The sequence below is a fragment of the Pyrus communis genome, chromosome 13 (genome assembly GCF_041283825.1).
Source record: "Pyrus communis isolate YQ-2024b chromosome 13, ASM4128382v1, whole genome shotgun sequence".
Taxonomy (NCBI): domain Eukaryota; kingdom Viridiplantae; phylum Streptophyta; class Magnoliopsida; order Rosales; family Rosaceae; genus Pyrus; species Pyrus communis.
This window is the reverse complement of record NC_142577.1, coordinates 21,900,087-21,912,596: the sequence shown is the minus strand read 5'-3', so window position 1 is coordinate 21,912,596 and position 12,510 is coordinate 21,900,087. Positions and strand designations below refer to the sequence as shown.

At 38.5% G+C, this 12,510-nt stretch overlaps 2 protein-coding genes across 3 annotated transcripts; one reads left to right on the top strand and one right to left on the bottom strand.

The window, feature by feature from the left end:
- The first annotated feature begins 21 nt into the window (after positions 1-21).
- Positions 22-1,747, top strand: LOC137736508 (small COPII coat GTPase SAR1A). Its single transcript, XM_068475771.2, has 3 exons — positions 22-334; positions 422-553; positions 1,122-1,747. The coding sequence occupies exons 1-3, from the start codon at positions 206-208 to the stop codon at positions 1,440-1,442; spliced, it is 582 nt and encodes a 193-aa protein (XP_068331872.1). The 5' UTR covers positions 22-205; the 3' UTR covers positions 1,443-1,747.
- Positions 1,748-2,593: 846 nt separating this feature from the next.
- Positions 2,594-9,011, bottom strand: LOC137736506 (calmodulin-binding transcription activator 5). 2 transcript variants are annotated; one of them, XM_088683116.1, is made up of 15 exons: positions 8,584-8,823; positions 8,389-8,487; positions 7,824-8,224; positions 7,564-7,771; positions 7,306-7,421; positions 6,910-6,998; positions 6,758-6,803; positions 6,357-6,486; positions 5,977-6,078; positions 5,808-5,866; positions 5,251-5,667; positions 4,481-5,175; positions 3,628-4,174; positions 2,986-3,294; positions 2,594-2,899 (listed from the first exon to the last, which is right to left on the bottom strand). In XM_088683116.1, the coding sequence occupies exons 4-15, from the start codon at positions 7,754-7,756 to the stop codon at positions 2,852-2,854; spliced, it is 2,751 nt and encodes a 916-aa protein (XP_088539242.1). In that variant the 5' UTR covers positions 7,757-7,771; positions 7,824-8,224; positions 8,389-8,487; positions 8,584-8,823; the 3' UTR covers positions 2,594-2,851. The 2 variants fall into 2 exon arrangements, with proteins under 2 accessions (XP_088539242.1, XP_068331870.2); XM_068475769.2 differs by lacking the exon at positions 7,824-8,224 and having other exon boundaries at positions 7,564-7,689; positions 8,584-9,011.
- Positions 9,012-12,510: the final 3,499 nt, after the last annotated feature.

Genomic DNA, 12,510 nt, shown 5'->3' with positions numbered 1-12,510 from the left:
AGTCACACCCCAGTCCAGCTTACGCACTCTGACAGTCCCCTATTAATATATTTTCCCGGAAAATCTTTCAAAATGCCAACCAATACAGAAAATTAGGATTTTCCGTCACTTTCTTGGGAAAATCTCGATTAAATTTTTGTCATTGGAAAATTCATACTTTCGTGATTTGAATTTCTGCTCCGACTGAAAGAGGAGAGAAGAAACCATGTTTCTGGTGGATTGGTTCTATGGAGTTCTGGCTTCTCTAGGGCTATGGCAGAAGGAGGCCAAGATCTTGTTCTTAGGGCTCGATAATGCCGGAAAGACCACCTTGCTTCACATGCTCAAAGATGAGGTATTGATTTATGTGAATCTTTTAATTGCTAATTTGAATTTGAATTTGGGACGGAAGAAATTAGGGTTTTTGATTTGGTGGTTGCAGAGATTAGTTCAGCACCAACCGACGCAGCATCCGACGTCGGAGGAGCTGAGTATTGGGATGATTAAGTTCAAGGCCTTTGATTTGGGCGGGCATCAGGTCGCTCGCAGAGTCTGGAAGGACTATTACGCCAAGGTTGACATTTTACTCCAATTATTTATTCAAATTTCAGTTCCTCTACTTTTGATGTGCTAATTTAGTGTTTGATCAGATTTATTTTTCGAAATTGTGGTTGCATGGTGTAGGTGTTCGATGAAAAAATGAAAACCCTAAACCCGAAAAATATGAAAATGCATATACATGCGGCGGGTGTATGGTATTTTCGTGGGATATATATACAATGGATTGAACCACCATTGGAATTTAGGATGATGGTTTAACCTTGACGAATGAATATTTAAGCAACGCTGGGGTTTTTTTATCGCATTCATGGTGTGAAAAATTCAGTGGATTTCATGTTATTTTGTTCCTAGTCACTTGAACTTGTAGTTGTAGGTGCAAGGTTGCAGTCAAGAGTTTGGTTTTTCTGCTTATTTTAATGCCAATTGATTGTTATTTTGGTTTATATTGCTTCCGGGTGTCAAGGGTGTCTTGTTAGTGCCCAACCTAGGACAATTTTTTCAAATTGGGGATTAGTTCCAGATTTTTCTTAACGTGATGTGCGATATATTCATAGATATTCTATGCTCTTTTGATTGTTTAGGTGGATGCTGTGGTGTACCTGGTTGATGCTTACGACAAGGAGAGATTTGCAGAGTCAAAGAAGGAGCTCGATGCTCTTCTCTCCGACGAGTCATTGGCAACTGTCCCGTTTCTGATCTTGGGAAACAAAATCGACATACCTTATGCTGCATCAGAGGATGAGCTACGTTACCATTTGGGCCTGACTAACTTCACCACAGGTAAGGGGAAGGTCAATCTGACCGATTCCAATGTCCGCCCCCTTGAAGTGTTCATGTGCAGTATTGTCCGCAAGATGGGGTATGGTGAAGGCTTCAAATGGCTGTCCCAATACATCAAATAGGTGATGAATGGACAAGCAACCATGCCACAGGCGGTCCAGATGGTAGTTTACTGCAACAGATGCTCTCTGGTTGACTTGATGATGGCGATTTCTAAGCATAGGTGCTCGTGTAAAGTGGACATGTTATCTTAGGTACCAGTTTTTTGCTTCGAAACTTACCGTGTTAGTTTTCTGCAACAGATGCTCTCCGGTAAAAGTACTATTTTTCGTTTTATATTTTATTATGTTCTGGATAGAAGTGTTAGCTTTCTTAATCTGTATTGGTAACTAGATTGCAGAAGTAATAAATATTTACAGAACGTCTACTCTGCCTCTGTGCTTTCTGTTTTTCCACTGCCATTTAGTTAGGCATCTGCAAGTAGTATTTGTGCCCACTTTCCATTCAATAAGTATTGTCTCCCTGCGTTGCACTGGTCCCTTACCCGTGAAGATCAATTGTGCACCAAACCAGTAGCTAGATCACAAAAATTGCTGGATGTACTAATGGTCGTTGACGGTTCATAACGGATACAGATGTGGTTTGCGAGAGGTTTGTATTTAAAGTGGTTGAGAGCATTTACTCATGCTGAGAACTTGTTTTTGATTTCTCGTGTAAAAAGAACTAATGTCTAAACAAGCAAACGAAGAAAAATACCTTTCGGATACGAGGGCTTAGGTCATCACTAATCGAAATGGCTAAATATACCCTCGTCCGAAATTACAATCCTGCAAAAAAATATTTTTAAATGGACAGTGCAGGTCATATTCTTATATCATCTCCAATTGAAGAGGTTGAACATAGTCCCTTAATAATTTATTAGGTTTAAGCTTATATTTTAAATTTATTGGTTAATTTAATTAAGCTATTGTTGGATGTTTTCAAATATAGCTATTGAATTTGAGTCAATTATTGCAAATGAGGAGCTGTCGGCCAAAAAATGACTAAATGGAGTTACATTGGCCAGTTTGATGCCTCTTTCGGCCAAATAATAGCCTGGTGGGCTATATCAAGTTATAGCTCAATCATCGGTTGGAGATGAGATTTTGAACAAATTAAGTCATTATTTAACTTTTCGACCCTTAGCTGTCACCATTGGTAATGCCCTTACGCAAATCCTAGTACAAGAGTGTGCGCCTGACCCATGAAGTTCCGGAATCATATAAAATCGTAGTGCCAGAAGCAGCTTAAAAACACTGAATTATTTGGAGATGTAGCGCTCAAAGCGTTCACGATAACATTAAAAATCGAGAAGCACCGCCTACTGATCATACAACACTGAAAGAGCCTCCCAACAATCCTAGGAACAGTCTGAAAGGGTCTAAAGCACATAACTAATTGTTATAGGCATTTACAAGATGTACAGGCTACACAAGCAGAGAGCACCATCCCCAAATGTTGTCATTTGCCTGTCCGGAGCTCGGGAATTTCTTCAATTATCCATGATAGCATCGGGGTCGAGAAAATCATCGAATTCCAGCTGTAGAAGATAAAAGATTTGATTGGTTAATGTATCTGCAGAATTGTAACGTAACAATGAAAGAAGATCCTAATCAGATCACTCACCGTTGCTTGATTGTGAGCCATCTTCATCCTAGCATATTCTTCTTGTGCTTTCCTTGAGCGGAACATGGCCTGAACACGTATAACGGATCTTTCAACGCGGTCTTCAGCCTGTTTCTGGCTGGCCCTGTAGAAGTCTTCTTCTGTATCACTTTCCTGATCCTGATCTACACTCACTTCAGCCGGGGCCACATTAAGTCCACGAAGCCCTCTTCTTTTGAAGCGCCATCTCAGAACAGCTTTCTCAAGCACTCCAACTGACCAGAGAACTTTACGGTACTGCCTCCGCACTTGGAAGCCCCGAAAAGCAGCCTGCATAAGATGCCAATTCAATTAACAGGGTTTTCCTGGACTTATAAGAGTTAATCATACACTGGTTATGCAAATCCAGCTGCAACTTCCATGCTCTAGTCATTGTCTAAGATGTAACAATCCAAGTTAAAGTTACTGAAAGCAGAACAATCTTGCAATTTGACCAATCATAAATGTTTTTCAGTGGCGACTGACTGACACTAAGTAGATTGACTAAATCTTTCCTATTTAAATTTGATCTTCCAAAAGGATTTGGTATATCCCTGTGTGGCTCATACCAGCTATATTCACTTTCCAACTATACCAGAAAGAGGAAGAGGGAAGAGGGTTTACTTGAATTTTGATGGTTTGACGGCGCAAACTAAGGAAATCTTGACGCATCTTCCAAGTACGAAACCTATATTGAATGCGAGCAGCAGCTTGGATCTTCTTTTTTGTCTCATAGTTGCGAAAGGCATGTTGAATTTTCAATGCTGCAATTATACCACGTGCTTCAGCCTCTGGAATGGAATACTGAACCGCTTTAGTCTTTTGTTTCAGTGAGTTCTCCCTGAAGGCAGCCTGTATTCGTGCTGCTGCATCAGCAGTTGTCCGGTAAGCTGCCAAAGTATCCTTCAGATATAGATCTTCCTCACTGAGGTTCTCAGAGTTTGCTGCATAGTTTGAGCTAATTTCAAGCGAGCCACTAACATTTCCAGCTACGCTCATAGCGTTGAATTGTTCTACCAAAGCCTTCTCTGAAAGATAAGCTGCTAAGCCATCATAGCCCTTCATGAATGCAAAATCAGCGGCAGTGGATCCGCCAGGGTTATCTAGCGTGGGGTCTGTGACCAAGTTTGGCTTTGCCCCAGCAGATAAAAGTACTGCAACCATTTTCTCCCTACACATGGAGTGTTTTAGCATTAAGAAAATCTCCTCGGACGATATACTTCCAATCTTATCACAGAATGCATGCAACAATGTCAGATGCAAGTAAAACAAATATGCCCAAAATCAATATGATCCAGAAGATAAAAATTATTGACTTAAAGCTCAAGCTATTGCGAGCAGAGGATAGAGATGGGTAAGTTCTACTATTCGGGTACCAAAACTTAAAGAAGACACAGAACATCTAAGGAGTGAATGATGTACAAGATATGCTTCAGACAAATACAACTTAAAACAAATAACTGAATAAATGGCATACCTTCCGCAATATGCCGCCCAATGAAGGGCTGTCCATCCACGTCTATCACGAAAGTCTAACGACAAGCCAGACCATGAAAACAAGCGAACAGCCCATGTATATTCTAGAATAGCACATAAATGGATTACTCCTTGACCATGAGCATCATACTCTTTGGTTTTAGAGACCTGAACAACCTTTTCCAGCAGCCAATCCTTTAGCCTGTTCTTCAGAATTAGTTCAAACAGACTATCCTTTGCCAGCGGTAAGGGAGTTTTGTTGTCTTCAACTGCCTTCATCAAATATGGCCAGTTATTAAATATGCGAGAGGTTCTGTGGGAAAACTTCTTGGCTTCTTTCAGGGCATTCGGGGACACTTTACTAGATATAATATTGAGGCTATGAGATGAGGAGAAAAGCAAATAAGCAAGCCGCATCTGTGCTTGGAATTCTTCCCATTTGTTCCCTTCTGAAGAAACTAATGTATCACTCAAAACAGGAGCACGATATTCGAAGTTTAGTTCTTGGCTGATGGGTTTATGGCCATCAATACTCATAAAAAGGTTTACTACTCTAGGAGAATGTGGTGGTACAAAACAGCGATACACCCCGGCTTGAACAATTTCTGCAGGAAGGCATACATCACCACAAACACAAAGTAGATCGGACTTTGCAAGTTGAAAAAACTCTTGATGTAAGAAGCCAGTGATTAGAATCTGCAAAAGGACTTAATTAGAGGCTGAAATTTATGCTAAGCAGTAGAATATGGGGTTTAAAGCAAAGAGGATAACCTTTGTTTTTTCGTTTGAAAAAGCCCATGTAGGCGAGATATCAGTTATGTTAAATATTGGCTGAGGAACAGAAGATTGAAGATGATCCATAGTGGGAGAAGCAAATGAATTTTGGGCAGCTGAAAATGAGGAATCAAGTACTGGGTCTTCCACTGAGGCTGTAGACTCTGTCATGATCTGGTTTATCCACCTTCCAAAACTGTCCTGACTGTGTAATCCATTATTATGCAAAACGTCCACGGAACCACATGTGGCCTTGGCAATATAATCCCTTCTCTGGACATTTGAATTCACATCACCCAGCAGAGTCTCAACACAAGGAGTGCCTGAAAGATTAAACTGAATGTTTTCACTCCCCGCGGTTGGATTGGTTAAATTACCAAAAGAAGAAATTTCAGCTGATAAACTGCTGGCTCCCTGCAAAAAGAAACCATTTATCATGGAAGGTATACAAAATAATTGAATGCCAGTGTGTATAATAAACAACAAATTGCCAATGCGGAAGGACTACAATAAATGGGCAGTAAAAAATAAGAATTATGAGTAATTCTACTTACGCCACTTATGGAGCCATTTCCCACGACTTGATTCTGCTGGTCATAGCCTGAGATGTTGTCTGGCACCGCAAAATCGCCCACCAAGAAGAAGAGACAGAGAGAGAATAATGGTTAATATTTTCATCATTCTGGGTTCTGCTCTAGCAATAACTGTTATCTTGTCACTTACCTCCTTTAGAATCATTTTTAACCAGAAGTTCATCCCATTCGAGTGTATTAATATCATGGAGCCTCTGTTCATGATTATTAACAGTCAATCCGTCACCAAGCTCTGTAGACCATCAAAACGCAAGAGTAAGGACCTTGAATATCCGTTTTCAAGAAAAATAGCAACAGAAATTAGAAGTAACAAACCTTCACTAAACAAGGAAAAATCATTAAAATATCAAGAAATAATGAAAAAACCAATTCTTATCATGAAAAGTAATTTATTTCTTCTAACATCACCACACTCCAAATTCTGTTATGGTTTCCTGAAATGACACAGCCTATTCCAAAACAAAAGATGAATAGTATAAGTCATCGTGCAGAAAGTTCATATATAGTCACCTTGAAGCTCATTTTCACCAGCACAATATGCGTTGTTAGCCACAGAATCATGTTCTTCTGATAAAAATGACGGAGCAGATGGGTCAGAGACGGAACTAGAGTTTGAATTCACAGGCGTGACTGCAGAACCCTGCAGTAAGCAAACAATCCAATATAATGTCAGAATATCTAGTTGGTTTCTGAAAAGAACGCAACAAAGAATTTGTTCCAAAGACTGGCAAGTTCGTGAAGGTATTGCCAAGTTCTCACTTGGTTTTACCCTAAACCCCTAAATGGAAATTGTTGAAAAATAGCAATAACAGACTTAAGTATTCATGCCCTGAGAAGGAGCACAAATTCTGAAAGTACTTAATCTTGAACATCGAACAAAAAAAAAAAAAAAAAAGCTACAGAAAAACCACCTCTCGTGTTTCACGGTAATGAACAAGAACTATATGTTCTAGACTCCTGCAACCAGACAAACAATAATACTGTCAGTAAGACTACTCTCTAAGAGATAATAGTAAAAATATGATACACTAATGGATCCATGTAAACTGTAATAATTACATACTTATCAAGCAGCCAATAACACCTCCGGACGAAGGTTGGGCTGTCCTCACCATGTGCATAATATACATGCACTCTTTCTTCATTACCAACCTGAACCATTAAAACAAATGAAAAAATGTTATGGAACTGTCAATAATCATTCCCTGGCAAACCAAGCTCTGGCACTTGTACAGGATTTTCAGGCAAGTTTTGAGTGCAGTTGCTAAAAAAAACTTGCAATATTTAAAACTGAGAACGAAGGAAATTTCCATGATAGAAGTGTCAGTGCAGCGTTTTCAGTAATCAATCCGAATCCCAACTCTACGGGGTTGTTGAAAAAGATTGATATTCAACAGTACGCACAACTAACACCTTAGAAGAAAAAGAAAGAACAGGCAAATAAAAAATGGAAACTTACTTTCAAGTGCTCATGAGCTTCTTTAACTGTCTTCCCATCCTTTTTCTTCTTCCAGTTATGACCATCTTTCCTGAAGTTTCTAAGCAACTTCCGGTCGAACAAGACAATAGTGCCACCTGTACAAAAAATGACCAAGATAGGAAACATAGCAGTTTCAATATTTGTTGAAATCAGAAAAGAATGAATTGAGTGTGAGAAGGGACCATAGTTATACGACACAACAGAATCATCTCACTATTAACTGTAACAGATGCGTACTTTTGGGCATGTTCACTGGCTTGATATGGACGGTGAAATACTTGTAATTGTAAAGTATTGCGTGAATTTCATTTGGGCGGAGCCATCTTGATTTGGCTTCCTCCATAGTAGTCGCAACATCCAAATCTGTGCATGAAACAAGAACCCACAGCAAGAAAAATAAGCAAGGGAACTTACATCCTGGTAGTAACATGTGAAATTATGGAATCTGATCAAGAATGCAGTCATAATCAGAACTGCAATACAAACGAGGGAGGCACATAGGGACACGAATTCAACACAGACAAAAAAGTCCAATCCAACCATTTGAACAGTATCAACCTGATATCTAATCTATGTCATTTTATCTTCCCTTGCCTTTTCCTCGACTCCTCACAAACTGTCATCATTGATCAATAAAGACGAGAAAGAAGGCTCTGTTCTTTTCGACACTTACATGCATTTCTTTCTCTCTCCCAATTAGCACATAAAAATACTATCTTTATAACTTTTTTTTTTTATTTTTAAAGGGGGACAAGGAGTGGCAAGTTACGGTTATCCACGCTCCTCATACAGGCGTTTCAGCCTTCCCTGACCACAAGTTATTCGTGCTTCTGGATTCACTAGATAACACTTCCTGTGAGGAATTCCATGCTCTTGCTTTCGCAGAACATGTAAATTGCTGCCGAGAGGCGATAATCCAAAGAAAAATTCACTTGCTTCGATAATCAAAACCAATCACTTTCCATTAAATACCAAATTACAGAGAGAGAGAGAGCAAAATAACAGATTTTTTTATTTTCTTTTATTTTGATCACAAATAAAAAATGTAAGACACATCCGTACCTTGCATTGTACGGAATCCATGAATCTCTGAACCCACGAGCTGATTCTCCATCGTCAATAAACCCTCCAAGTAATCCCAAAACTTCCCTCACTCAAAGCCTTAAACCCGTCAAAACCCAATACAAAAACTTGATCAATAATTTCACAAAATAACAGAAAACGATCAAAAGAAAAACAAAATCAACCCAAAAGTACCTCATCAAAATCCGAGTGAACGGAAAATGCCGGGAGCTTCCAGCAGTGAGAGCCTCTCTCTCTCTCTCTCTCTCTCTCTCTCTCTCTCTCTCTCTCTCTCTGATTGTCGGTTATTTCGTAAAAAATGAGAAAGTATAAAATGAAAGGAGCTGACTAGCAGTCAATATATCCAAGAAGTCCGGACTTGAAGATTTTTCGGCAATCAATAAATACATTTGTTGTAGCAGGACAGGTGAAGTCAGCTGCTTCTTTTTCTCCGATGCGCGTTGCAGGATAACGATTCTACGGAGGCGGAAACAGGCCGTTCGATGAGGAAGATCTTAGGCCACCGATAAAGACAGTTGTTATCACCACCACGTGTACGGTGTATCCCAATGGTTGGTGGGGTTAACTATTGACCCCCTTTTTTTTACCCGTACTTTTGCCCATTGTTAGTGGTCCAACCTCCATAATACGTTATATAAAATTCAATGAGAATTGAATAATTTGAATTCACGGGACCGCTGTGTAGACAAAAGTGTGAAAACACCAATTGTGTTTTCTCATGCACTTTCGACTCCATCACGATTTTCACCCGTTTTAAAGGTGGAGATTGAAGTGATGCAATTTTCGAAGTCCCCCACTTCCCCACCGACGTTAATACATGTGCATGAACCATGGTAGGGTTCGGACTAGGTTCATGGAGTCATCGTCAAATATGTGTCACCATTCAAATGGTTTCAGCTATATATGCATTAATCAATAATAATAATAAAATGTGTTTTGCAGGTTCTGTGAAACTTTATAAGACTGAATCGAGCTCAATTTCAATCATATTTAGTCTCAATCACGCATTGTAGAATATTAAACATTGATTCGAGTTATTTAATTTCATTTTATCTGTGATTGACACGCATACTAGACCCACCACTCTTGCTTTAAGAGTGATGAGAACAATGCACTCCAAATTGAGAATGATGGCTGCAAATCAAGAAAGCTTATTGGATCAACTAGGTAAAATACTATTTCTTGGTAGCCAAAACAAAGTAATTAAGAAAATCAACAACTCCTAAAGGTAACGATACTCAGGTTGTTTTTGTTTGCCAAATTAATCAAGAAAATTTCAAGAAGTCTAATCAAGTAGTAAAATGGACTGGGTGGCTCTTTTTTATTTTATTATTATTTTATTTATGTATTTCCAAAACACTCGCCGTAATAATGGAATCATTTAGCATATATTGATAAGGCCGAAGATCTGTTGTCTCTAAGTGGTTGTCTCTTTGGTATATTTTTGTTAAAATTTGGGCACATTATACATATACTAAAACTCGGTTTGCTTAGTACTGTTTTTCACTGTTCATGAATAGTAGATTTACTTATTTGGTACTCATTCTGAGCTTTTTAACGTTTGTTGAACATTAGATTTACTTATTTGCCCCTCCTATACACGTGTTGCTCATCGTGGAAGGCAAGAAAGATGGAAAAGCTGGGGCTCTTCCATTTGCTGCCAGAACGAATTTCTCCAGCTGTCTCTCAAGACCCAAACCCCTAGCCTCCGCAAGAAGGGTCATCTCTCTCTCACACTTTTTTTTTTCAATTTGTGATCAAATTTCCTTTGCATGAATGCTTCTCTGACATATTTGTTTCGGGTTTGGTTTTTGGGTTCTCTTTTCTTTGTTCAAATTTTTGTGATTTTAATTTTAAAAATGTGGGTTTTCTTTGTTCAATGGTATGGTCTATCTTCAATGTTTTACTATTTAACAGAAAACTAACGATGTTAAGTCATATCTTAACGCTTAATGAATAAAATAATAATTCCCTACAATTTTCATGTTTGTTTAACCCATAACCGACCACTCTCCTCAGCTCTCTCTCTCTCTCTCTCTCAATGTTTGGGGTCCCGTCATGATCTAATTAACCACTGGAAGTTTTTTCACTTTTTTGATCTCCTTAAAAAATGCTTAGTATAGGTTATGGTATTTTAACAGCGTCAATATTTATCAAGTATAAAGACATATGTTAAAACTTTAATAAAGAGACACGGAAAGAGACACAATTTAGAGACAGTAGACCCGCATTTGATATCATACAATGGACCTATCAAATCATATTTTAAGAAATGCTAACCACTAGCATTATATATCATACTTTGAGAAATGCTAACCACTAGCATTCGATATCATACAATGGACCTATCAAATCACTTGCAACACCCTATTAATTAAACATCAACAGCGATCACCAAAGGGGCTCTTCTTTTAGTAAATCAGCCATTACTAATATTGCGCTCTAAATCACTTTAACAAGTTTTTTTACATATTATATTTTTTCGTTGATAAAATAACAATAGTGTCCATTAACAACTAACTCTTAATTTAGTAGTATTTTTCTTCCTAGTGTTCAAAGAGATCGCTACACAAATCTCACCTCTTTTTTCTATACAACAATTTTAGGGAGGAAGATTTAAGTTAAGTTTCACAATGAACTAGTCACATTAACTATCAAATTCAAATGTATCATTCATATGAGTCAGATCTATGACACTCAATTATAGTTACAAATAAAAAAATTACAATTAAACTGTAGTACTAATGATAACCTCATCTCTTAATTGATTAAACAAATTAGTAAAGTGATTTGACCTACTCCCAATTTATTTTTCTTTTTATTTTATTTTTTTCAGATTTTGGGCCACAAAGATCCAACCAGCAAATTTCCAATTTTAGGGTCCAAAGTGGACTAGGCCAAGAAAATAGCCAGCCAACTCAATGAAAGCCCAACTAAGTTCCAAACCTTTAGGGGGCGTTTGTTTGCCCTCACTAACTCGGACTGGACTAGACTGGACTAGCTATTAGTCTAATACTATGTTTGTTCCATGCTGGGACTAACATTAATGAGACTAAAGGGGACTAGCATGGACAAAACCCTTCACTAAGAGGTCTTAGTGAGACCCCCCAATAACCATGGGACTAGCTAAGACTATCCTCTATTTCTCGTCCTTGTCATGCTCAACAACCACTCCCGACAGACTTCTCGTCATCGCCGGTCACCTAGATCAATCATTAACTTCCCGACTATCTTTCAAATCCATTTCACAACCAACTTTCATATAAAATATACCAAATTGAAGCTGAGAGTGACAAGATTACAATTTTTCTTGAATCGAGGCCAAAATGTGGTCGGAAAATGGCCTGGAAGTCTCGGCCTGTTTAGGCTTCTTCAAATCTATGACAAATTCGAGCATGCAAAGCTAAGATCTCGGTCCAGGGATGGTGATGAATTTTTTGGCGGTGCTAACTTCATCCAATTTAATGAGGGTTGGCCAAAAAACACATCGGGAAACCTGCAACTCGTCGAGAAAATTGGAGCCGTGAGGTTCCGTTCGAACAACGCATAGCTAGAGAGGGAGGGAAGACAGAGAAATAGAGATTGAAATCAATAAGGAGTTTGACCAGGAATGAGAAAGAGACATGAATTGAGAGGTTTGAGAGGAAAAAAAGAGGGAGAGGGTGGGACGATGAGAGAAGAGGAAAAGAGTGAGATGGAAATGGTAGGAAAAGATGGAGAAAAAGATAAGATCATAATAAAATATTAATAATTTATATATTAAATAAAATAATATTAGAATTTGTTATTATCCAGCTTCTTAGTCCAATACTGCACCAAACGCTTCACTAAGTTAGTCCAGTTTAGTCTAGTCTAAGCTAGTCCAGCTTAGTCCTTGAAGCTAATCCAGTCCGAGATAGTCCAGCGCAACAAACGCCCCCTTATACTCTTGAAAACACAGCAAAAGGCCATCTGGATCATAATTGGCAAGCAAAAGCTGATGGAATGCTCACTGCTTTTTGCTTCCCTTGCACTCAAAAGAAGAAATTAATTTGAAGCAAAAACAGAAGGTGGTGGGTGAGCGTTACACATTGACAGTCTCCTTCTAACCTTATTTGTTAC

Coding starts and splice junctions, on each gene's coding strand:
- LOC137736508 (XM_068475771.2), top strand. CDS start 206: ATGTTTCTGGTGGATTGGTTCTATGGAGTTCTGGCTTCTCTAGGGCTA. Junction 335..421: donor TTCACATGCTCAAAGATGAG/GTATTGATTTAT, acceptor TGGTGGTTGCAG/AGATTAGTTCAGCACCAACC. Junction 554..1,121: donor GGAAGGACTATTACGCCAAG/GTTGACATTTTA, acceptor TTGATTGTTTAG/GTGGATGCTGTGGTGTACCT.
- LOC137736506 (XM_088683116.1), bottom strand. CDS start 7,756: ATGTTACTACCAGGATGTAAGTTCCCTTGCTTATTTTTCTTGCTGTGG. Junction 6,804..6,909: donor TGTTATTGGCTGCTTGATAA/GTATGTAATTAT, acceptor GTCTGGTTGCAG/GAGTCTAGAACATATAGTTC. Junction 2,900..2,985: donor TGGCTCACAATCAAGCAACG/GTGAGTGATCTG, acceptor TATCTTCTACAG/CTGGAATTCGATGATTTTCT.